General features: G+C 37.1%; 1 protein-coding gene across 1 annotated transcript; it reads left to right on the top strand.

Moving 5' to 3' along the window:
• Positions 1-191: 191 nt before the first annotated feature.
• LOC145784395 (integrin beta-1-like) lies at positions 192-27,286 on the top strand. The gene is made up of 20 exons (XM_082596210.1): positions 192-288; positions 661-808; positions 1,615-1,784; positions 9,320-9,432; positions 12,207-12,322; positions 12,413-12,599; positions 13,565-13,696; positions 14,294-14,443; positions 15,143-15,232; positions 16,200-16,337; positions 17,144-17,255; positions 17,454-17,530; positions 19,635-19,765; positions 21,021-21,136; positions 21,805-22,001; positions 22,801-22,926; positions 23,302-23,444; positions 24,188-24,315; positions 24,762-24,925; positions 25,244-27,286. Exons 1-20 carry the CDS (start codon positions 213-215, stop codon positions 25,310-25,312), a joined length of 2,583 nt encoding a protein of 860 aa, XP_082452336.1. The 5' UTR covers positions 192-212; the 3' UTR covers positions 25,313-27,286.

Here is a 27,286-nt window from a genome sequence, read left to right as displayed (position 1 = left end):
TTCGAACGTCCAATCATGGATCTCGCCACTCGGCTATGCAGCGAGCTAGTTTGTATTAAGCTACATCAGGTTTTGATGTATCGAAGCAAAATCGAGTTAAATGTTTCTTTTTCGTTGTGACCAGTGTTAAAGTTTGTGAAGAGAAAATTTTTATTCTATTGATATGTTTGGTACAACGCAGCAAGAAAATATCTCTGGTTTGTAGTTTAACAATGCCTCGGATACTGTTGTTGTGTATTTCTGTCGTTCTCTTATGGATTCAGCTGTCGTCTACACAAGAAGTTGCAGGTAATCTAAAATTCAAAACGCAAAATCAAAATATCAAATGCAAGTATTATGTAAGTTTGAAAGTAATTTATATTTTTTCAATAGCTACTGCAAATCTAGACTGCAGAATAAGACAGTTGGTTAAGATTGTCAACATTATAAACGTGAATATAATGAATGAAACTATCCATCAACGTGATTTTGTAGTAGCTATTGCGATAGATATGGATCAGATTCAATTTGAAGTGTTACCAGCCTTTGCTACCAAGAGACAAATGTTCTGAAATGCATTTAAAATTTGTAATTATTTGGCCACCACATTTCACTTTGTATAATATGAAGCAAAGCACGATGCTGCATCATGCATGCATTGACCTCCTTTTGTCATTCCAGCTGTGGTGCAGACGTTCACAGTGGAAGATATGTGCTTGGGGGCTCAGGAAAGCTGTGCCCAGTGCATCCAAGTCCATCCCGAATGTTCATGGTGTTATGACAATCAGATCAATATGACGTCACGAGCAGAACGATGCCAGAGGTTTAAGTGAGTTAATAATAACAGAGAGCCAGTTGTTAACAAACGAGGTTAGGTAGCTCCCTGCAGGAGTAATAACAACCCATGCTGCTTGGTGGTCATTTTTCAAAACCAACGAGAATTCATTCCTTAAGCAAAAAACATTTTGTTAGTTTCATCACAGAATTATCAAGAAATTATGTTTTTTGGTTAAAAATTTCCACCCAGTAGATGAGATACTTCATAAGTGGTAGGCCTAGCAACCAGACTTGAATTATTTACACTTGTAATTGAATGCAATTACACATTTTCATGTAGGCTTAATTGCATTGGACACTTTTGTGTAATTGCAATTTTAATTTTTAAAAAATGATCTAAATTACAATTACATTATTTGGTAGGCTAAGTTACACGCATGATATCAGTAGCCTACTTTTGTTAATCTGTTTGTTACGGTTCAAAAGAGACTTCTACATTTCAACTTAATCTTTATCGAATAAAATTCTACTTGTCTTTGATATTTTAAACTCTCACAAATCATCAAAGCACACAAATATTAAAACATTTAATTTTTGTAATTTAAACGTGTAATTTATGACATTTAAAAGTAATGGAAATTATAATTGTAATTTGAAAATTTCAGAAGATTGTAATTGTACAGTAATGCAATTAAATATTTTTCATGGTGTAATTGAATTGAAAACTATGTAATAAATTGCTCTAACACAGGTAGCAACACTTCAACAGCAAGCGATTTTCATAACCATTAACCCTGTCATGTCCCGGTATTCTCTTTTCAATACTGTATTTACATGATAACACGGATATTGTTACAGCGCGAACACCACTGATTTTGGATGCCGACCAACTTTCATCGAGAATCCTAAAAGCACCTACGCCGCGACGCGCGATGAACAATTTTCTGTCGTCACAAACGAGACTAATGTAGCGAGTGAAGAAGTAATTCAGCTTAGACCTCAAGCTTTGAATGTGAAGTTAAGGAAAGGTGAGTTCAGGGGCGGAACTTACAATTAGTTTTAGGGGAGACAATTTCAACAAAACATCTATAGATGTTTACATTTATCCAACCTGGCAAATACTGTAAATAAAGTTAATTTTTTGTGTTCTGGAAGAACGGTGCAATCATCATTCCCTTTTGGATCTGCCACAAGGAGAATTAAAGGCAATTCACCAAGCGGCCTATTAATAAGCAGCATGTTATGGACGTTTTTCATATCGTTTTTTCCCAAGTCTTCCTTTTCCTTTCTAATCTTCTTCATTTTCCTTTCCCACTAGCAATTATTGGCCAGTTCTACCGACATTATCATTAAATTCAAAATTAACACGATTACCTTATTTCGGTTTCAAGCGTAACGATCTCGTTTTGTCGCTTCTACCTTTTTCTAGACTTCTGCTATGTGTAGCATATATTCTTTTTGTTGTGATGATCAATCAACAAATCTAACTGAATTATCCTCCTCTTTTTTTGAAACGTGTCTTTTTCATCGCAGCCTTGTTTCTCTCAAGTTTGAATGAGACTATTTACCAGACATTGATAATATACATATTTTCCTTTATTTTTTCGCAGTAACGTTAACAGGGTGATTCAGAGGTGGTGCTTTTAGACTCGTGCTCAGGATGACTTTAGGGCTTGTAACCTTACCAAGGAGTTTTGAAACTTGAAAAAACCACAGCATATTCTTTGGATATATAGTGACCTTTTATAGAAGTGTTTTGATGTGAGGCCAAGGATTGTCATTTTTACCCAAACTCTCCTCTCAACAGCCAACTCTTTACGTTCATGTGGCTTATTTTCAGGATTAATTGTTGAGTCTGTTTAAAAATAAGCTAATCACAAGTTCATGTTTGAAGATGCATCGTGTGCTTTTGAAAGTTTTGAACAATTTTCTTAATTCTGGTCACTAGGTTGCCATGTTGAAGCATTTTGAAGTTTTTGTGAAGTTTGCTGATTTCACCATCTGGAGTGCTCTAATCAAAAACCTGGCTCTGAAATACTTTTTTTTGGTTGCGTTTGTCGGCGTCGAACCCTAATCCATGCGGTTTCATCAGCTTGGGAGCAACATCAAGTAATGACCATGCAAAGGTTTACCAGCTAAAAGTTAGTTCTTCAATTCAGTATATTTTTAGAACTAAATAGCCTATAGGCCAGGCAGTAGAGTGTTCAGCTAAGTCTTTGGTTAGTTTGAAGTTTTGAGGTCAGTTTCTTTGGCACAAAATTGTAGAAAGTGACTTTTCTAAATTTCTACAAACCGTGAAGTCTTTTTTAGGCTTACTTTTAAGAAGCTAAAAGTGAAGAACATGCTTAATAAAGCTGATATCTGTACTTGTAGATCTGCTTGTTGTTAAGCTGCGTAGGTGGTTGCCTGCTCACGTCATGACACTGACACGTCATGACATTGTCCAATAGCACATCAGGAAGTGTGTTGTGGTTTACTTGGTGGCGCAAGACCATAAAAGAAATGCAAAGAAACAATGCTTGAATATTTGTTGTCGTTCTTATATTGGAGAGGATCTCAACTTGCTGGCCAAATGATCAAGGTCCACTTTGGTTTGTTTTTGTAACTTTCTGCAATACACATATCGAAGTTGGTATGATACAGCACTAGTTTACCAAGTATTGTACAACCGTACTTAATCAAACTATTTGAAACCAGAATGTTTCTTTTTGTTTTGACGTTAGAGATAAAAGTCTGTCGAATTCCACCATTCGAGACTTCAAAACTATCCCAGCCAAAGCGATTGATGGATGTGCTGTATTTGCAGCGTATTTGAATGGTTTCCTCAAGATATGAATTCTACTTGTGTTTAGGAATAGACTGGATCTTGGCCTTAATAGAGTTGTGATGAGAACTTCAAATTGTGGTTTCTCTTTTAGGAACTACCTACCACTTGGAGATAGAGACAGATTTTCCATATAGTTCCATATAGTTCCATTGGTTCCATAGTTTTACGGTTTAGTTATTGTCACAATCAAGGTGCAAATGCCTCGCGATGGCTTGCTTTGTATCTTCAACGAATGTGCTATTTTCATTATGGAATTCTGGTGCGTTGTGTTATTATCGGTTATGACCTGAAGTAACCTCTGATTGAGAAATTTGTATTATGTAACGTATTTCTAGAATCATCTGTAAGCATGCAAATCTAGAAGGTTCTGTTGTTTTTCATGAGTTCTGAGCGTCGTTTGTCATGACGTCATAAGGTTGTTTATCAGTAAATGTCCGATTGCGAAATCGTTATTATGTAAGAATCTTCTTGCGAACGTGACATTCTTTAGACTTCTATAAGCTTCTGCTTGTTGACATTTATTGCAACTTGACAGAACAATGTGACGTTACGTAACCTTCTCGATGTTACTGGACTGAACAACCAACTATAAATAGTGGTGTAGTTTGTATTCGGATTATTCCGAGATTATTATTCCGAGATTATTATTCCGAGATTATTATTCCGAGATTATTATTCTGAGAATTATTATGATGATTATTATTGAGTTGGTTATGAGAGTTGTGCTATGAGTTGTGGATTGGTAGTTGATGCAGAAATTAGAGTTATTTGAGAAGCCGTTCGTTAAAGTTCTTCAAGAAGTCAGATTATCATTTCACTAGTAGAATTATTCGACATTTAATTGACTGCTTTTCGGTTTGACCCATTAAACTACGTCATTGAACCTTTCCAAGTCTTTTTCCTGGTAAGAGATAGAAAGAGAGCGTGACATTCTGGGAGCTCGTCCGGGAATAACCGAAAAGGAATATAACCGAAAAACCGAAGAATACCGAAGATTTATTGAAAGAATAATAAATTAATGTCAAGATGGCGGATACTGTCAAACATGAGGTGATTGAAGACTTAGGGAGCATGGCTGAACGAATGGGGCTGACTGGTAATGAGAAGTCTCAGTTTGTGATGGAAGAGTATCACAAGATAATGGACCAAAAAGCTCAGCGAGAAGCTGACGAAAGAGAAGATAGAAGAGCTGCTCGTGAAATAAGGAAAGCAGAACTTGAAGCTGAAGAAAAACGAGCACAGCGTGAAGCTTCTTCGTCGTATGAGCTGTTCTTCGGGACTATATGTTTGGGCGTGATGTCATCAGCCACTCTACAGTCTCGTCATCCAGGGTCTTCAGTCCAAGCGTTCCATGTGGTGGTTGATGGATTGGGCAGTCATGGACGACATGATCTACTGTCTGGTCTGTGGCGCCACACTCGCATCCCGGTGAGGGAGCCAGGCCCCATCTAATGAGACTGTTCAGTGCAGGGTGGGTAGGGAAATGCCCTTTTCAGGGCACGGCAGTGCTCGAACTGTCGAAAAGTACCGGACCCACCGTACTGCAGCTGAACACCGAGGGCATCACGGCCAGCAAGCTCAACATCATCGAGCACCTGGCCACCAAGCATCAAGCCCTCATCATCCTCCTCCAGGAGCGTGAAGCTGAAGCTGCACAACTTGAAGCTGAGGAAAAGCGAGCACAACTTGAAGCTGAAGCAGAGGAGAAGCGGGCGCAGCGCGAAGCTGAAGAAAAACAAGCTCAACGAGAAGCTGAAGAGAAACAAGCGCAGCGCGAAGCTGAAGAAAAACAAGCTCAACGAGAAGCTGAAGAGAAACAAGCGCAGCGCGAAGCTGAAGCTGAAGAAAAACAAGCTCAACGAGAAGCTGAAGAAAGAAGAGCGCAATATGAATTGGAAAAGTTAAAACTTGAATTAGAAAGACAAAAGCTGGACATTGGTGAGCGATCTAATTCTACTAATGATAATGCTCGAGATGTTATTGTGGCGCAAGTTAGACGTCCAGATTTGCCATCATTTGTTGAAGAAAAAGATGAGTTGGATAGTTATTTGTTAAGATTTGAAAGATATGCTACAATAGCCAAATTGGAAAAGTCAACGTGGGCTACCCAGCTAAGCATGTTATTATCGGGACAAGCTCTTGATGTATATTCAAGACTTTCGCAAGAAGAAGCCATGAACTACGACAGATTGAAGTTAGCTCTGTTAAAGCGATACAATTTTACCGAGCATGGATACCGTCAAAGATTCCGTGAGGCAAAGCCTGAACGACACGAAAGTCCAGGTCAATTTATTGAACGTTTGAGAAACCTTTTGTTAAAATGGTTTGAACTTTCGGGGGCCGAACAATCATTGGACGGATTGGCAAACCTTATAGTTAAGGAACAATTCACAGATTCATGTTCGAAAGATCTGTCTGTTTATTTAATGGAGAGAAGTCCAAAGAATCTAGAAGAAATAGCCAGTGTGGCAGAACAGTACTTAGTTGCTCATGATGAGAAGTTGTCGACTGAAGAAACGTTGTCATGCGATAATGACGAAGAGCAAACAAATAATTTTAAAGGAGGTGCGGTTCCAAGAGAAGTACGTTGTTTTAATTGTAATGGCTTAGGTCATAAGTCTGTTAACTGCCGGAGAAAGACTAACAGAAATCATCAGGAATCGAGGAAGTGGTGCAATCGTTGCAATAGCCAAGGACACGAAGCGAAGGAATGCAAGGACAAGTCGTTCTCCTTACCTAATCAGTCTGGAAAAGATAAAGACACGGACGTTTATCGATGCGGTTGTGCGTTAATGATTCCTGAACCCACGCTTGACGAGGAGAATCCGGATGAAGATGTTTGCGGAAAAATAATACCTGAAGATCACCTGCCAGTAGTGGATGGAAAAGTTGGAGACAAAAAGGTAAAAGTTTTACGTGATTCTGGTTCTACTGGTATAATAGTGAGGAGAGATTTGGTTAAAGACAGTCAATTAACGGGAAAAACTGGCCATGTGACAAAAATAGATACCACTTCAATCCAAGGACCGTTAGCGATGATATCTATCGAAACTCCGTATTGTAGTGGGACTGTGAAAGCGTTATGTTTACAAAACTCTTTAGTTGATCTGATAATCGGAAATGTTTTTGAGAGAAATTCTGAAGTTACTTGTTATTCTTGTGGCAAGAATGGTCACTTTGCTCGAGATTGTTCTGCAGATAATCAGCAACGATCTCACGATGACGGATATTACGAGCGCGAAGAACCGAGGAGAAGAGGCAGGCGACGACCATTTGGAGTTTGCTATAGATGCGGTAGACGCGGACACTTCGCCAGGGAGTGCGTTGCTGACGGCGGACATTCGGAAAATAGACGTTGCCGTGACAACCACTGCTACCGATGTGGGGAGATTGGACACATAGCAAGGAGCTGCCCTTTTGATGAGAAGGCTTGCTATAATTGTCATAAAGAAGGTCATCTCGCCAAGGACTGTCCGGAGAGGAGGTGTTTCCGATGTAGGAAGATGGGTCATCTTGCTCGCCGATGCACTGAAGATGTTGAGGACGTTGGAGACTTTCGCAGAAAACGTGACTATTGTTTTGAGAAAAGCTATCGTTGGTAGATCATGCAACGATAGACTTATGAGAACTGATTATTGAGTAATTAATTGTTTTATGGTGTGTTTTGTATTGATTGTGTTGTTATATTGTTTGCAACAATATTCTAAGGGGGGGCGTATGTCACAATCAAGGTGCAAATGCCTCGCGATGGCTTGCTTTGTATCTTCAACGAATGTGCTATTTTCATTATGGAATTCTGGTGCGTTGTGTTATTATCGGTTATGACCTGAAGTAACCTCTGATTGAGAAATTTGTATTATGTAACGTATTTCTAGAATCATCTGTAAGCATGCAAATCTAGAAGGTTCTGTTGTTTTTCATGAGTTCTGAGCGTCGTTTGTCATGACGTCATAAGGTTGTTTATCAGTAAATGTCCGATTGCGAAATCGTTATTATGTAAGAATCTTCTTGCGAACGTGACATTCTTTAGACTTCTATAAGCTTCTGCTTGTTGACATTTATTGCAACTTGACAGAACAATGTGACGTTACGTAACCTTCTCGATGTTACTGGACTGAACAACCAACTATAAATAGTGGTGTAGTTTGTATTCGGATTATTCCGAGATTATTATTCCGAGATTATTATTCCGAGATTATTATTCTGAGAATTATTATGATGATTATTATTGAGTTGGTTATGAGAGTTGTGCTATGAGTTGTGGATTGGTAGTTGATGCAGAAATTAGAGTTATTTGAGAAGCCGTTCGTTAAAGTTCTTCAAGAAGTCAGATTATCATTTCACTAGTAGAATTATTCGACATTTAATTGACTGCTTTTCGGTTTGACCCATTAAACTACGTCATTGAACCTTTCCAAGTCTTTTTCCTGGTAAGAGATAGAAAGAGAGCGTGACAGTTATAACCACTTCTTTTCTTAACGTTGCAATGCAGTCTGCTTCCGTCTGTTACAACATAATCACAACACTGTGATGCAATAGCGCTGGCAATATGATGACTCAGTGATAACTTAAACAGAAACAATTAGCTTTCTATTGATGTTTATGAAAGTGCAATGTTACCATTTTTGGTCTTCTGAGGATGGTGCGACCAAATAATATGCAGCCAAGTTTCGATTGTGTGAGCTTCGATATACTTCAATGGCAGAGAGGTCTTGTTATCTGTCACTAATATGTAACACACATTACAAATTAAGCAACGGGAAAACGAGTTAACGAAACAAAAGATGAAGTTGGCGGGGCATATTTTGAGAGGATCGGCAGAACAGCTACATCAATTGGTTATTGATGGTATGGTGGAAGGAAAAAATGCAGAAGAAGGAGACAACTTAGGGAGTTGATGTACAACAGTGGCCTGACTTGTCAAGCAATGGAGAAGCAAAAAAAACCCAGAGGAATAGCGTAACCTGTGGAAGCAAATGACAGCCAACCTACGGCTCGGAGACGGTACATGATGATGAATATATAAAACATATTAACAGGTTTCAAAGAACTCATATCAGGGTCAAATAATCAACATAAAAACAATAAAAATATAGATGGGGTCATAATCACAGAGGCCTGCGAAGGCAATTTACTTCGAACGTTTCATTTTGTTAGGCCAACAAATAATCCTTTAGCACTGCCATAATCTTTTTACCACTTTTTTTCTTCGCTCTTTTAAATTGGTTGTCTCCAAAGACTGTTTCCCCCTCATAAAATTGTCGGCCTGATTGTGTGTGACTGAGATGAATTGTGAGAATAATGTCAAATTTAGTAAAAGATAACAAACGATGATGATTTCAAAAGCGGGCCATGCGTGTTCTTTTTCAATAATTTATTGTTTTGTTACTTGAATGATGTTTTTTCTTTACATTTTATCAGTTTTCCACCGCACATGTACTTTTTATGTTTTCCACCCTACTTCTGTGTTCACTCTCAGCACAACTGAAAAGCAAAATCTTATCTTGCTGAAAATTCTTATTATAAATTGTACTGAAAATATTTGGTTATGTGAGAATTGTTGGTGACTCGTCTTGTAGAATTCATCAGATGCAATACTTCCTCGACGTAGTTATTTTTTGACAATTTTACACACTTGCCGTAATTTAATCTTACGTCATTTTAAAATGATGTAAGCATTATTACATGCGTAATCGTGACGTAATCGTTCTAACATCATCGTGTGAACATCTGCAGGGCAATCGCAGAAAGTTAACATCACATTTCGAAGGATCGTCGATTACCCGCTCGACCTTTATTACGTCATGGATCTTTCGTATTCAATGCGCGATGATTTAGAGGAATTACAGGTAGGACAATTTATTAGAAAAAGAAATATATATTAAAGTTTTAAACGATAAAGTGAATGTCATCTGAGACACCGAGACCTAACCCTGGCACGCCGTCAGCAAGAAGCGGTTGACTTGATCACTAGGGTGGCTCGTTTTTGAACTTTTTTTTTTAATTCTTTCGGGGTAGTGGGGAAATGGTGCCAATGAGTGAGAAAACGTTCATGACAAAATTTGAGATTTATAAAAAATTGTCTTCAGCCTCCTCATGGGGCCCAAAAATCGAAAAATAGGGTCAAAAACGCAATTTTTTTTTTAAATATTTTTAGTTTGGGTAGATACAATATTGTTTAGATATATCTAATTAGCCTAAGAAAAAAAATTGGCGTCATTTGAACTATTCCTTCAGCTTCCTCACAGCTTCTGAAAATTTCCATTTTGCTGAAAATTTCGCATTTTTGTGGGTGGTTACATGATACATAATTGCGTTAGACATTTTGCCAGCTATAAAACGTCATTGTATTTCTCTTTATAGACCTGCCCTGAGCTGTTGCGTCATTTTTTAATGAAATTGGGTTAACTTGGTAGGAAAAAGTGACGTCTTTTATTTGAATTTACGTCACTGACGAAGTTTGTAGTTATGTAACCACAAACAAAAATGCAAAATTTTCAGCAAAATGAAAATTTTCAGAAGCTGTGAGGAAGCTGAAGGAATAGTTCAAATGACGCCAATTTTTTTTCTTAGGCTAATTAGATATATCTAAACAATATTGTATCTACCCAAACTAAAAATATTTAAAAAAAAAATTGCGTTTTTGGCCCCATTTTTCGATTTTTGGGCCCCATGAGGAGGCTGAAGACAATTTTTTACAAATCTCAAATTTTGTCATGAGCGTTTTCTCACTCATTGGCACCATTTCCCCACTACCCCGAGAGAATTTAAAAAAAAAAGTTCAAAAACGAGCCACCCTATTGATCACATCGAAATAAGTTGAGAATTAAAATGAAGTTCAACCAGCCTCATGTTTAACAAGAATATATATTTCGCTACATAGTAATGAGCATCTTCAGTTCTGCAAACAAACAAACAAATTACTGCAATGAATGCATAAAGGGAAACTATGCTGTAAGCCTCTATAATCAAAATTAAAATGAACAAAATTAAAATAAAATGAACTGAACTGCTGCTGTTTTTAAATGATTTGCATTTCTTGATACCAATTTACTTTACCTGTTGATAGCGTTTAGGGAGAACTGCCACTTACCGACGAGAGAAGATTTTCCGAATCCATTCTTGGTTTTTATTCTTCACTTTGAACATTGGTTTTATATTCCATGACGTAAACAATTTTCTTAATGGGTAAATGTTGAAGTAATTTGCTCATCATTTTAATTTTGATTATAGAGGCTTACAGCATAGTTTCCCTTTATGCATTCATTGCAGTAATTTGTTTGTTTGTTTGCAGAACTGAAGATGCTCATTACTATGTAGCGAAATATATATTCTTGTTAAACATGAGGCTGGTTGAACTTCATTTTAATTCTCAACTTAGTTTTAAACAACTGATCCATCACAGACAATCATACCCATGCTCTTAACTTATACCTCACTGATAGCAAAGAAGTTCGAAAAGCTGCTTTGATATGAAATAGAAACTGAAAGGTCAAGAGACCAATTCAAATTTCATTGTAATCACAAATCAATTCAAGTTCTTTTCTGCAACAAGGAGCATCATAAACCAATGTGTGTACTAGAACAAACCGATATTGAAATATGTTTGGGGGAGGCTTGTGTTTTAGATAAATCCATTGTCAGCTTTCATAGAAAGTTCAGAACACATTGAAACTCACTGCATGGTCTACGTTGCTGTAAATGTAACTTCATCACCACAGTATGTGCAAATTGTGCAGCTGTGAGAGTTCTACAACACTGCTTACCTATACGCCGCTACCTCAATGTAGGAAACACACCAAATAGAATTGGAAGTTGTATTTCCTGCCAGTGCACGCTGTATTAAAGCACTGCTCGCGGTGGCATTCTCTTAGCCTGTATCATCGAACGTAGCGTAGCCATGCTGGTTTATTAGACCCAGCATGGCGTCCGTACCAACTGTATAAATCATCATCTACTCCAAACACCTGTACAGTATATGCTTAATTGCATATATACAGTGTATGGTTAAACCGTTCCAGATTTGGTAATCTGTGTTTCCTTTCATTGACATTGCATCGTAACTACTTTCCTAATTGTTGTTTACGTATTGTTGGCAAACAGATGAGCTCGTTGTGAAATTTGACCTATAATCGTGTGAGCGCCGGTTCGCACCTTGTAGAGGCAATATTTAAACCAAATCAGATGATATTCTATTTTAAAACCCCTTTGAGCAAACAACACTGAGAAAAAAGTTATTCAGACGAATTTCACAACTCTCGTTTGAAGCCTCCCGTTGCAACCACATCTTAAAGTTTTTCTTTATTAACAAAGGAACTACATTTCTTGCCACTTACATAAAGAAAATACTGTCTATATTCTTGACGTAGCTACATGCTTAGGCAGTGACGTACGTAAAAAAAAAATTTAAGAGTTCAAAAGTAACTGCTGGGGGGAAAACGTCATTCATGAACTATAATGGTATAAAACGTTGTAAGCCTAATCGTATTAAAACATATTTTTTAAGGAGAGATTACATTTGGGAGGAGAGAGATTGCCCCCTAAACTCACCTCCCGTGGCTACGTCTCTGTGCTAAGAATTTTGTTGTTTATCATAACTAAGCTATTATGTTTATCTTAACAGACATTAGGTAGCGGATTGGTTGAGTCAATACGAAACTTCACGAGCAATGTCAGACTTGGATTCGGAACATTCGTGGACAAAGTGATGCTTCCTTATGCCAGTACCATCCCCGAACAGTAAGTAGTGTTTCCTGCAAATCATTTCAATCAACTGTGAAAGTTTCAGGCGCAAAACATGGACATTAATGATTGATCAATATTTTTTAGGTTAAAGAATCCTTGCCAAAACCTTGAAGGAGGAAACTGTGCTCCTGTGTTTGGTTTTCGTCATCAATTGTCTGTGACCGGAAATGGAACCGCGTTCATAAACGCTGTACGCGCCACGAGTATATCCGGCAACATTGACACGCCAGAAGGCGGTTTTGATGCCCTCATGCAAATAGCAGTGTGCCAGGTAAAAAGATAAATGTTTATACTAATCAGAAAAACACTGCAAACTACAACTGTAATAATTGTTTCTAAACCATGTTTGATTGAAGAGGTTAGCTTGAATTCTTGAAAGCAAAGATTGTTGTGGTATTTGTGATTTCATCCAATAATAATAATAATAATGTAATAATAACAATAATCATGTTTTATTTTGCGCCCATTGCATCAACATACAGTAGACTACACTGCGATCACAGATGTGACACAACAAACAATAGGAAGCTGCAAAGTGATATATAGTCTTCGAGCCAGCTGCACCCCTTATTTTGGCTTGCCATGAAGTATCTTTGCCGAAACAAAGCCCCGTGTTCTGGACCGGTGTCGACTCCACGTCCTTTCGTACGTCGCGCAGACATTCTCACCACTCGGCTACACAGTCGACTATTAAAAATCGATTCTGCAGCTGATCATGGAAACGAATACGTTCAAATTTATCAATAGTCGAGATGAAGATTAAAAATTGGTTGCTAGCAGAGTTCTGCTCCAAACACGAAGGTCTTAGGTTTGATTCTCTACCTGTCCGTTGCCTTTATTGCCTACTGCACTTGAAGCTGATAGTTCATGCGGTTATCCTAGGTATGACCCACAATGTAGGATTAAGAGTAATGCCTGATGAGTACGGACATGTAAAGAAGCTATGGATGTAGCTCTTTGCATCCTGCAATGCATTATCATTGATGCAAGCTCAAACTTGAGAAATTAAACTCTTAATTTTTGAATTCGGCTTTGTTCTAATTCAAAGACTAAAAAAGATTAAAAATTTTTCCAAAAGTGTTTTGAAACGTTACCTGTTCACATATCCTCAGTATCCTCAGTATACTCCGCATCCTTCTCTATCCAGTCTGATCTTGAGAGCTTTATATTTTGCTAAACACAAAGTATTTAATGCCGACAACAATCTCTTGAGAACACGTCCATTTTAACTTTTAGGAGAAAATAGCTTGGAGACCGGAAGCTCTCAGAGTGATCCTCTTCACCTCAGACGCCTCTCCGCACATTGCCATGGATGGAAAGCTGGCGGCCATCTTGGAAATTAATGACATGCAATGCCATTTAGAAACGGTGGGTGTAGACTGTAGAGTAAGCAATTTATTTAAAAAAAAAAATTACATAAAAGACTCATTTTTGTATATTTTAAACTTGTTACCACGTGAATTGTTACTTTTCTGCTATCTCCATACTCAATAAAAAGAAATGGCGTATAGGTCTAAATAAAACTGCATAAGTTTCACCAATTCTTGTTCATTGGTCTGCTTAGTTATTGTGTGCTACAAGTATTGCTAGTTTTTATTTTCACTTTTTTTTGTCCACCATAATTATCATTGTCGTTGAGACAAAGTAAACATTACAGAAAGAAGTACAAAGATTATTGAAAAGTAATTCTTCATGAAAAACGTTAATTTAAAATAAACCTAACCAAGACAGCAAATCTTGCATCAAAACACAACAAACAATTTTAGAGTTTTGAAATATTTTTGCTTTTAACAGCCAGTAACCCTAAAAAACTAACAAGCTGTTTCCAATTTGCAACAAAACAAAGTTGTTTATCTTTAAAAATGAGATGAAGACACAATGACGCAACTCGCATGAAACAAAACGAAATATTTCGAAATATTTATTTTGTCAAACTTTCCTAATTTGATGCAAACTCTTCTCCAGGGAGTCAATACACATCTTCCAGATGCGATGGTTTATTCAAAGAGCAAAATTATGGACTACCCCTCTATTGGCCAGCTGAAGAAAGCCTTTGATGATAACAAGATCCAGACGGTGTTTGCGGTCACAGAAGATGTGTTCCCTCTATACCAGGTAGCATACTTATGAGAACCTAGAATGGTGGTTGAGGTATGGAGCCATCAAATTATTACACGCATCACTCACACTGTGATTACACATAAAGCAGTAGAATATCGAAGGGGATAACTCGCTTGCTTTCCAATTTTTCAGTCTTGGTTTGATTTTAGCATGAAGCATTTGATTGTAAAACACTGCTCGCTTTCACCCAGGGTGTAATAAAGTGGGTGAGCGTAGTTGTTGAAGGAAAATCGGCCGAGAGAAAGGAACTGGTCACTCTACTTTTGGTGAAAGAGTTCAATGAAACCTTATTCTTCCATCCCTGATACTTATTGAGCATTGTAGGATCAACTTCACTTTAATTACTGTATTTAATTTTAATCACGTTTCTAAATAAAAAATTCATTTGCAAGAATTAATATAAATTTCCATTGTGTTTATAGCTTATATAAATAATGCAGAAAATCTTAAAATAGTGCAAATTTGTTTATTGCATTGTACTGTACACAGCCAATAGAACGTCCATTGGGTCTTCCATAGGCTACATATTCTTGCACTTACTTATTTATGTCTTTACTTAGACTTTAAAGTTCCACTTTAATTAGCTTGATAAACTTCTAGCCATATTTTTGCTCAATACTTACTAGCAGATTTGTTTTATTTTGATTTTTTTTTAAATTTACTTTCTTTTGAATCGCCTCCTGTTTTATTTAGGATCTTCCCAATATTCTCGACAACACATTTGTTGATATTCTCAACAATGATTCCAGTAATGTTGTCTCAGTCATTTCAACATCCTATAACGTAAGAACTTCGTATCATCATCATGTTTTTCATTCTCGACCATCAAAGCAAAATAACAATATCACTTGCCACAACATAGCACTAGCAGCAGATGTATGAACAGGGGCGCCGGAAGCGGGGGGCATGGGGGGCGGATACCCCCTGCCCTCAAATTTTCTGGGGATGGGTGGGCAATGGTGCCCTTTTAAGGTCTTGTAAGCTACTGCACATTTTGCAATACGATATAATAATTTCAGCTATTCGCGTTTAACCTAACTATAATCTTTCATTTCTGCCTCAAAATTAATATTCACGACAAAACTCTGTATCAGATTAGGTTAGCCTACATCATTATAACATAGCATGATGCCCTTCCTTGCCATTGTTCTTGTATACCGGACACTTGCATCATTACTCGATGATGAGCCGATGGATGAGCATTATCGCTATATGTTATCTTAAAACTGTAAAAAAATTGGCCTTTCAGCAACAAAAGTGCCCTTTTCTCACAATCCTGCCCCCCCAGTTAAAAACCGTTCCGGCGCCCCTGTGTATGAAGAAAAGTAGAAGTGAAATTTTTTTTCTTCGACTCGAGTTCGGGACCAATCAAAGCCCTGGACATTACGTCGGGTCATTTCTACAATGTCGTTCTGTTTCTTGATTTTGAATAAAATTATACTAAAAATTTTAAAATGACGTTTAGCCTTTTTACTAAAAGCTTTTATTCACTTCAAAATTACTATTTATCGGAAATGACATTCTTTGGTATTTCTAATTACGTAATATCTTTCAAATAATATTTTCATTACACTTAAATATTGTCATTAAAAGCCGTATAAACCTTGAAAACAATTCAGTGAGCTGAGAAGGACGAGACAATTTTTGAGCTGAGAAGGACGAGACTTGTTATTGTGACGAGACAATTTTCTACGTCCTTATTACAACATTTTGCGGTTCGGTATGAGAAATTAATTGGTGTCATTTTTAGGCCTTGCGGACCAAAATCGTGCTGACGGAACCAACCCTCCCAAACAATATTGAAATGTCCTACAGAGTGCTATGTCCTGGTAGCTCAATGTGGAAGGAAAACTCATTGGAATGCAACAATGCGGACATTGGTGACGAAGTGAGTCATATTTCACGTTGGTTTGAATCTCTTCTGGAGGCACCAGACAAATCTCAAACAGTCAGGAACAAGATATGTTCAGATTTTACTACAGTACGGTATCTTTGAAAAAATAACAAAGCTTGGAAGAATAGCTATTGGTTTACCATTTACACCGAGTACAGGTTTAGTTGCAACACTCCACAGCTGAAAATTGCCTAAAGAGTTAATTGCTGCTAATTTGTCGTTTCATTAAGTGTTTTGCCAAGATACGCTGGGTGCCCAAGGTCGGTATCGAACCTATATCCTTTCGATCATCGTCCAGAATCTCTTATCACTTCCTGCCGAAATAGTGAGAGTCGGAGCTTGATACTTTATTTTTGCATGTTATGAAAGCAGTTTCCTCTCTGGCCCTTTGTCACTTTAACCTACTGTAGGTTGTACGGTACGTAAACATATTCTGTTTGTTTCTTCCAAGTTGCGTACTATTGTACGTCAGCTTTGTGATGTTATTTTTGTAGATGTGTCATACAAACATGAAGGTTCACATTACATCACAATGGATTTAACTAAAAACTTATGATCTTAGTCTATGTAAACTTCCCAACACGAGCTTGTCGAACTCGTATTGGATGATGAAATCAAAGACTGGCTACTTTTTAGTAACTTCCCAGTGTAATCCGGAAACATTGTGGATCTGGGGTGGTAAAAGGATAGACCCTCAGCCCCAGAGGCTCACATAATGAAGAAGATCAACACAAGCTGATAAGTTGCACCAACAGTAAGAGCTGAACTGAGCTGCACTAAGCACTTTGCTTTCTTGTTAGGTTGTGTTTCAATTTGAACTGACGTCAACACAATGTCCTGATGATCCCACGCAACGTGACGTCGTCAGCATATCATCGAGCACCATTCGTGACGTCGTGAACGTGACTATAGGTATGTTTCACTTAGTTTGAGAAAAGAACAATTTGATTAATTGAAATAATGACAACCACGATATTATGAGATAACAATGAAAAAGCTGATTACTGGAATTCATATTGCTTGCTTGTTACGTAATAGAACGTGTAATTACAAACAATAGCCTTACTTCTCACACAAAAATTCGAGCTTGCAATTATCATCCATGATTAGATTACATCTGCGATTGTGGCTGCATCGACAACATCACCTCAAACAGTTCAATGTGCAGCTTCAGCGGAAGTCTTGAGGTGAGATGTTCAACAAGTACTTTTTATACCAAGGGTCTCAAACTCAAATTGCTCTAAGGGCCAAATGAACACTTGTAAATTAACCAAAAGGCCGCAATACACAACAAGAAGTTAATAAACAAAATAACACAGATAAACGCAATAAAAAGGGTAGTAAGAACACACTGAACGTTTCCTAGAAAAAGTAGTGGGCTAAAAACAAAGAGATAGAAAAACGTTGCACGAACGTAAAGAAAAAAGAACCGCAAACGACACAACGGACCTGGAGGGTAAAAGTCTTGCAATCAATTTTCAAAAGCTGGGAAAAAGACTAAACTTAAAGAAATGGCTTTATAGCAAATAGCCATATATCAAGATTTTTATTGCGATAATGACACAATAAGTGAATAGGCAATATGATTGTGATGTAACAATACGAGTTTTTGAACGCCATAAAACGGTGCAACACTGGTACTGAAATGTCGTGTGAAATTTGATGGGCAATTTCAGACTTTTGAGCAATTTTAGATGCATTTTATTTTCTAAGTCTATAGAAAAAATATGTAAACCTACTGTATTTGTTAAATCAAATATAGTTATTACTATCTGAATCCTTAACAGCCTGTTTCACCTACACGGACCATCAGAAGGTTCTTATTCAAATAGAATTTGTTCAAGTAGTTCTTATTCAAATAGTATTGGTATTCTATTTGAATAAGAACCTTCTGATGATCCGTGTAGGTGAAACAGGCTGTTAAGGATTCAAATAGTAATAACTATATTTGATTTAATTCGCTCTGCTTTGCTTTTTGCTTAACATTGAGCACTTTTTGTAGTATTAATAGTTGTCATTGTTTTACTGTATTTGTTAAATATTTCAGTTTAGAAATACATCGCTGGCCGCACCAAAAGTCTACTCGGGCCGCGTGTTTGAGACCCTTGGTTTATATGTGGTATGTAATATTAACCCAGACAGCAAATCAGTCGTTTGTTACATTGATTCAACGTCTGCAGACACTGAATCAATTTCTGGGAAGGCAAACGGTATTGTCTCATGTGACCCATTATGCTTTTGCATTTCTCGTCACCTGACAATACGTCACAATGCTCAAATGAATGCATCACTTCAATGAATGTTTGAGCTGGATTAACTACCAACCTATAACTATAAGACAAAGAAACTTTTGTTTTAAAAAGTTTTCATAAACTTAATAAGGTTTGGCAGAATTTACTTCCAACATTCCTTTCATGAAAATACATTGATGAGTTTTCAAAGTACATTTGTTTTTTGCACTTTTATCTTTAGTTTCATCAATGGCGTTTTTATACACAGGCTATGACAACGTGAAGCTTAAAATTTACTGAAGGCCGATCTGTTTGAAGCCAAAATCGCTACTATAAGTTGATAGTTTGAGTATTAGTTAATAAATATAGTTTTCTTAGTTTCTTTGTATATTTTGTGTGAGTTTGAGTTACTTTTGTGCGGTTTTGAGCTCCTTTAGTGCTATTGCGACCAATTAAAAAACGGACTAGATTTTGTCACTTGTGCTGGAAATCCAAAAATCGTCTGGCAACACTGGTAACTGGTAAAGATTTGTCATTTTGAAATTCAGTGATCCCACTTTGGTAACTTCGCTTCTCAAAACTATCATTTCGAAGGGTATAAAGTAAATTTAGCCTGAAGTTTAAAATCAAAATTACATCTGCCTTAAGTCAGGCCTCCAGTTCGCAAGTTGTCAAGGCCTGTGCATATACAGTAGGTCGCTATGGTTTTATCTGACTCATAGGTCTATCAAAAACCTTGTAAACCCCTGTATCGAAATCACAGTAAAGCAATAAAGGAGCTGGATGTACAAACGTTGTGGGGTTGATGTACGTGTGCATGGCCCTATTCTCTGATATAATTATTCACTAACAGCAAACAATCAAAGCGGTAATAAAACTATGGACCAAATCGAAAATGCGCCCATTTGGCTATTTGAAGGTCCTAAAGTCTAATTAATATAAATCAATTCGTTTTAGGAGATAGCTATATCAAGTTTTACTCACATTGTAACATCATTATGTCATACATACACACATTACACAGGCTGTATGTTCACTTCTTCTTTTGTTTCGTCATCAGTGCGGTATATGTTCCTGCTTCAAGGGATTTCTTGGCACACGATGTCAATGTAAAGAACCTACAAATGGAATCCCACTTGAACAAAACTGCACGTCAGTAAGACCCTTCACACCAAGCACGCCTCTTTGCAAGTATGAACCTACTTAATCATAACGTTAATTAAACACATGAGAAAGTTGCATGTAGGCAAAGATGGGCAGTACCTCGATACTTTTGTAGCACTGCTATTAACGCTCCTACTTTTTTGGTAGAAGTAGCGGTAGTGCCGCTACATTTGTGTTGGAGAAATGGTTGCAGTAGCGGCACTACGTTTTTTCAATGTAGCGGTAAAGGTTATAACCATTTTTCAATCGCACTCCCGCTACCCGCCACTGTGCAATTTAAAGTGAAACAAATGAATTGCTTTTGGAGATTTTTTTATGGAAACAATATGTGGAAAAATGGACGCAGAAATCATTCGACTATTGCGGGCACAATCAAGCCACGTTGATACCGATAAGAGTGACACCAACACCAGTGATGACTAGGAGGGTGATTTTTTTGGTGTGTTGATGGTATCGCATGAAACATCGGTACGGACAATTTCAATTGTGGAGGCCTTTTTACAGACAGAAGCAAGTCCTTGAGCTTTCCTAGTGCCAATTTATAACGTCGCTTTATTAAATACAACACTCCCAATTGCCAGTCCTTTCAGTGCCACGGTGGAAAGAATTTTGTCCGTTGAAAGAGGGCAGGGCAACGATTCGCATTTTGAGAAGCTCGTGTTTTTGAAAGATGCGTAACAATAAGTTTCACCTAAAAAGTGTAACATCGTTGAAAAGGCGAATGACGTCATTTGTTTTTAATGTCATTTTGACGTCACAAAGTGCTTTTAGTAGTTATAGCGGTAGTGTGCGCTACTTTAGCCCAGAGCTGGAAGTAGCGGTAGCGGAAGCAGGAGTGCTATATTAAGTATTGCGGATGTCCACTTTTCGTTATAGGAGTATACTATTGCTCCAGTAAAGAATGTTGTAATTTATGAATGAGCACATTTAAACCTCTATAAAAGATTGCATATTTTTTTTGTAAAAATCCGCATTGCATATACTGCAGCATTTTACCAGTGCTTAGAAATATGTTAAAGGTTTGCTGATGGGTAATCTTCTCACCACTGCCAAAGCATCATTGACTGAGGATTCCTTACAGTCGTATATTTAGAGTAGTTTGAATACCATAAAGTTACGCTAAAATAAAAATCATGTTATTGATTTATACACCTTGAAAAAATTCAAACAAAACGGCAACTTTTGCTTTTCTCTTATCCTCATTGCAAAGCACAAGCACATGCTTAGTGAGCGCACAATGTGCACCCGCTGTGGTTAAGACAATATGCCGATATGTTTGCAGCGAGAATGGGTTGTGCGAGTGCGGTAATTGCGAGTGTGTGGACGATTATTACGGAGATTACTGCGAATGTCGAAGATCAGGTTGCCCATCAGACGAAGAGGAGAACGAATGCGGAGGTATGTGTTGTGAACAGTCCGAGTCAAATTGTGGAAGAGAGGTTGCTTTGATGAACCCTAAACAAGCGAAATCAACCAATAACACAACATAAAAACATCTCAATTATACCATCCTCTCAACGGCCCTGCCTACACCTTTATGAAATGTTGATCTTCCCTTGACTGAAGAAGAATGACAACCACCCACATTTGTTTTGTTATGACTGCATAGGAGCATTCGTAATCCACATTTTATTTTAGACATCAAAACACCACCCCTACTTCTTCTTCTTCTTCTTTATGTACCATTCCTGTTCCAGGCTGAAGCATTCATGCATCGTTCTTTCCATCTATCCCGGTATTTGACTGCATTAAAAATTGTTGCTGTTGTAACGTGAAGATGATCCTTGAGGTTATTAAGAAAAGTGAGACGCTGTTTTTCACCAGCCTGTTTTCCTTTGATCTTTTCCGTGATGAAGTCATTATTGTTTTGTATATCTCAGCCTGTTGCATGATAATACTATACAGTAAATTCCTTTGCATTACTATGCAGTGTTGTTGTATGCTTGAAATTCATTAGTCTACTGTACCAGTTTAAACTTCCTTCATTGTTTTGCCTGTAAATGGAATGTTGCTTTTGATGAGGTTACTTCTTTTTGAGAGCTTTTATTTATTTTTTGATGTTTCAGGTGAAGAAAAGGGAACTTGCCAGAACTGTTTTGGAAATCCCAGATGTATTTGCAACGAAAATGAGGGGTGGACACTAAATCGCAACACGAGGATATGTTCTTGTAACGAGAAGCTTTGCAGACCTAAGAATTCTTCGGAACTTGTGTGTTCCGGACGAGGATCGTGTGATTGCAATACATGCAGTTGTGATTCAAACGTAAGTTTTGTACTGCAGAGCTAACATGGAACTCTAAACGTTTCTTATAGACCCAAATCTGGAAAGAATAATTCCATGGCTCAGAACCATGGTCTACGAAAACAAATATTCTAGACACTGTCACAAGCCTTCAAAACTGAAGGCTGAAGGCGATTGCAGATGAGCATGTTACTCGGCCCGCATACCTAAAATGCTATTTTCAAGGGTTTTTATTCAATTGGTTTAATGTCCAAGTGTTTCTTTTTATCGCTTTTTTGTTTGTTTTTTTATCACGAGATTCGGCACTAGAAAAAACTCATAGCCTATCATGTTATTTAACTAAATGCCTTCAATTCTTAAGGTTTCATATGACAAAAAGTTAGCTTTTCAACAAGCAATGTGTAACACGATTCATAAGTTCAAACAATGAATAGAATTCTCAATGTGCAAATTCAATAGTTTTCATTGGCGAGTAGCACTTGCAATCGGCTTCAGCCTTTAGTTCAGAAATCTTGTGCACAGTGGTGTCTATAACCATCTATTTTCGTAGGCTACGTTCAGAACTCTTCCAAAGTCCTGAAAAGTTAAGTCTGTGGCCAAGATTTATGTAGTGTATTTTTATCAAGTCTAATTCATTTTAAAGACAACGCTTGCTTTTGGGGGGAGGGGGGACCCCCACAAGAAAACTTGAAGATAATCAAAACAGGTGACGATGGCAAATCGAACAAGGTGGAACAACTCCTACTTTGTAACCCTAACCTATATAATTAACCTATTGTTGAACCAATGTACCAAGTAATGAATATTTTTCTTCATGCAGCTCTTCCAAGGCCCATTATGTAATGATTGTGTCCACCCCGACTGCACTGAAATTAATGGCACTTGTCAAGGAGAAAAGATAAGACAGTGCGCGGAGTGCGTGTATGAGCAGGAAAGACAGAACAGGGTAAGTACTAAGTAGCCTACAGTTAAATCGTTAGAAGAATTTCAAACCTTCAAAGCGCAAATTCTATGAACTAAACTTAAAAAAATTATGAAATGTTGTTATTGCGTTGATCTGAACACTTCAACTGCGTCATAATTAATTAGTGTCTAGTCTCTGGGAAGATCACACCTTCCTTTATTTTTTCTTACACGCATTTCTATCTTTTACTTTTTTATCTTTGTTGACAAGTTATACACTGCAGGCTAAATATTTAAAAATGTTAGAGGCTAATTGTAAACTGTTACCGTTAAACCTTCTGGTTTATTTTACACCAGAGGGGTTTTGGCATCTCTTGTGCACTTTGGTAAATAAATTACAAGATAGATTTTTCGATAGGAAACTGTACAAGAATGCAAGGGAGTATGTCAAGATGAAGGGATTGTCTTCAGCTCTGTTCCATCACTTCCGGGCTGTGGTGCGTGCTCAAGTGGCCAGAAAACAGACGGATGTTCCCTTTGCAATAGTTTCAGCACTGAACTGTAAGTAACAACCAAGATTGAGTACAGCAGTCATTTTCAACACTAGTGTTCCGTGAAAAGTTTTGATGTGTTTCGGAAGAAATTGATTAGTTTGACTGGTGTTCCATGGATCATCGGATCATAGAAGAATGTAAACTTGTGCTCATCCAAACAGGCCCAGATATCGTATTGAGAAAAGCTGGGAGTGAATAAATTGTTGTTGTGTTGTTCATTTTATTATTATATATTTTTGTTTGATGTTCCGCAAGATTATTTTAATGCTTAAAATGTTCCCTGGCTCATTAAAGGTTGCAAAACACTTGAGTACAGTACTGCAATCTTGGACTCAGCCTGTACGTGAGACCGTCAATGATGTCACAATTGTTTATAAAAGCAAGTTTCAAAAAATACTACAAAAGCAAACGTTGTATTTCCGTTGTTTATTCATAATCAAACCGCTTGTGAACGCGCACTAGCCGATGCATCATGAAGCATTTACTGAATATTTTCAGCGCACAAGATGGCGTGATAAAAAATTATGAAGCAATATTACTCTTCATCTAAACGTGTCAGATTTTGATGTTTTCTTCAATTTACTTGCTTCTTTCCACGTACGTTCTCATGAGCTTAATTCTGATATTAAAATACTTTGGTTTTCTTATTTGCAAGTGCAAGTACCAACTTATTTCAAATGCGCTTCTGACGTAACATTGCGTCTTGTTGCCGGTTTCTTCTAAATTCCAGAAATAATTTGATATTTTCAGATCCGTTCACTTCCCCCAGCAATGTGAAACAAATCCTTTTAGCAACTGCATCGCCAAATACGAAATTCTATGGGAGGTGGAAAAAGCTGAGTACTGGGTTTATGTACAAAAATACGACTCAGAAACAGGTGACCAATATCAATATAAACCTGAAAATTAAGGTTGTTTTGGTTTTCTTGCTTCAGGATTCAGGCTTGCTTGTGTTTTCGTTGCCCCAGCTCTCAGGATTGCGATTTTTTTCTAACCAGAACAGTTTTTTTCAACTTTAGACATTTAATTTATTTAAAACAGGATTGAGATAACGCACGGCTATGGCTACTAACTAGGTTGTAATAGTTGTGGCTATTTTTTCGACATTTTTAATGTTGAAGTTACTAGTTTGTAAAAATATAGACGCAAACAATATCGCTAGGCTATGTGTTATTGTAGGTCTATAATTATAATACACTTATACAGTACAGTGCGTTAATATGAAACAGGCTTATATAGCCTACAATGGTTTACTAGGTACATACTAGGCTTATATATGTAGAATATGAAAGTTGTATGTGTAATTAAAAATCCTTTTGCGCAGATTGTCCCACTGTTGACCCCCTCGTCATTATCCTTCCTGTTATCGGAGTGATCTTACTAATCGGCCTTATTGGCATCATTGCCTGGAAGATATATACAACTCTGAGAGACAAAGTTGAGTATGAAAAATTTATGGAAGAACAAAAAAATGCAAAGTGGGCTACGGTAAGTCACATTATTGAATTATAACTAAACCGGAATTTATGATTAAACTTTTTTTTATTGATTAGGCATCAAATGAGAGTTTGTTAAATCCTATTGTCTGATCGATCGCTTCCGCTTTGGTTAATCGAAAGTTTGTTTGCATCTTAATTAAGAGCAACTTTGCGGACTCAAGTATCGAAGATCATTACTACTTTTCACAGAACTCATTTGTACAACAAATATTTCCACACCGACCGTTATAGATTGTATACAAGAAATATAGAACTACAATTCTTCTAGTAAATGCGTCAACCGTAACATTTTCTTCTTTTTTTTCAGAGGCAAAACGTCACATACGTCTCCCCCCAGGACAGGGTCCAGAATCCCATGTTCATTGGAAACGACTAATAATACTTTTGTTACGTCACAAAACTAGGAAAAAGATCATTGACTGTCTTTGTAGCTTTTCAGGCTTTGAGTCAGGCAACACTTTAATGTGGCCAATCGTTTTTGAAATCGTTTCATACATTTGCAAAATTATGTAGAATACTATGATAATCCAAAACATCTTTCTTTTTTTTTTCTTTGTAACACAACATACATTTTGCAACGATATGCATTCATATGATGACAGGGACTGTAGTTTGTAAACCACAGACTGCCAGCAACCGAAATGTAGGCAATAACACTAAATAAAAGCGCTTGTGTTAGTCGTGAAGTATTAAGCTTTCTAATAATATAGGCTATTTCTTAGGTATTGCACACGTTTCCACTTAAAAGTTTTACATTATGCTGAGTAACTGTGTTTTTGGTGGGTCATTTTCCAAACAGTCAAAGTACATTTTTTTCTATTTACGTAAATGTTCGATAAAGAAACTGCAACTATTTATGACCTAAGTAGCAATAAGTAAACGTTACTGTCAGCACTTATTTTTGTTGAATAATTGATTTGTTTTATTGTTTCAAACTCTTGAAACTGTGTTACTAGTGTTCAAGCCAGGTCAGGGGTTGGCAAATCGTATCGTGCATGACAAATGAGACTTCTTCCTTTAACTTAGGCTTCGAGACTCCGAGATAATATAGACAAGACTAAATTGATTTTATAAATAGCAGTCGACATAAACTTTACGAAGGACAATACAGTAACTGCAGACAAAACTCTTGTTCAGCTTCTGAGCCTTATCAAATGTTAAGATGATAATAGTTATTACCAATGTGCCACAAGTCATTGAAAACTATCACTGCATCATTTTGTAAATGAATTATTTGCCTGATATGTTAATTCATTTACCTTTTCGCTTGGTAGCCTAGCTTAGTGGTTAGAGTGCCTTCTTCTGAATTGGTAGGCATAGGTTCGATGCCCTGTCGAGTCATATTAAAAACTTAAAAGTGGCACTAAGCGTTATTACTACTTGGCACTCAGCAAAGAAATAAATCTAGGATACAGTGCAAGGCCTCCTTTCGGCGGCGCTGACACTGTCTTCTATGTAAACCGCTGACAGCTCCGCATACAACCCTATTATTATTTTTTATTGCACCATGTGGTCTTCTATTGCATTATAATGATACGGTAAGGTTATCTACCAAGAGCAGCGGATACAAGGGATAGGTTAGGCGAACGTGTCTCCTTAAAATACAGAAAAGTAACTTTTTTGTGGTAATTTTGCAAAATCGAATTAATGTAGACCTACACATTGTGTTTTGTTGAAATCTCCCCCTAAAGATACTTGCTGGATCCGATTCTGTCTACCCAGTCTTACAGGTTGTCTATTAAACATTGCGCAGTTGCAATATTCTATGCCAGTGGTTCTCAAATCCAATTTAAACAAAAATTTTCAAAGCTACTTCATGGACGCTTAAAGATCGCGTTAAAGATCTATAGATGTCAAATTGGGAACCACTGCGCTACATTTTGCTTTCTTGTGAAATTTCACTCGGTGTCATATTTTACTTGTTTCTATCTATTGGTTTGTTTCCTTGGTTCTGCTGATTAAAAGTTTTTGTGAATTTACTTCGATTTATAAAATATTTCTAGCACTAGTTGCAACGTTCATCTGATGAAATTAAATTTAAAAGCAACAATAAACAGGTTGGTTTATTGCTTCACTGACGTTTCGCACACCATAACTATTGCGCCTCCTCAGAGCGAATAACATACAAAATAAAATTTTACAAAGTTAGGCTATATACTATCATCAGATGAACGTTGCAACTAGTGCTAGAAACGATAACTGTCCTGATGAACACCCAACATTTTCAGTGTTCAGTTATAAAATATTGTTGTGGATGGATATTTGTTTTACTTTTTCACAAAGTTTTGAGAAATTTAATTACCTTTAGTTTATGTATTGCTTATGAGATTAAAAAGCCATGTTGGTTTAA

Source organism: Aplidium turbinatum, chromosome 1, assembly GCF_918807975.1.
Source record: "Aplidium turbinatum chromosome 1, kaAplTurb1.1, whole genome shotgun sequence".
In the NCBI taxonomy this organism is placed as follows: Eukaryota; Metazoa; Chordata; class Ascidiacea; order Aplousobranchia; family Polyclinidae; genus Aplidium; species Aplidium turbinatum.
The sequence above is the reverse complement of the archived record's forward strand: the minus strand, read 5'-3'. Positions and strand labels throughout refer to the sequence as shown.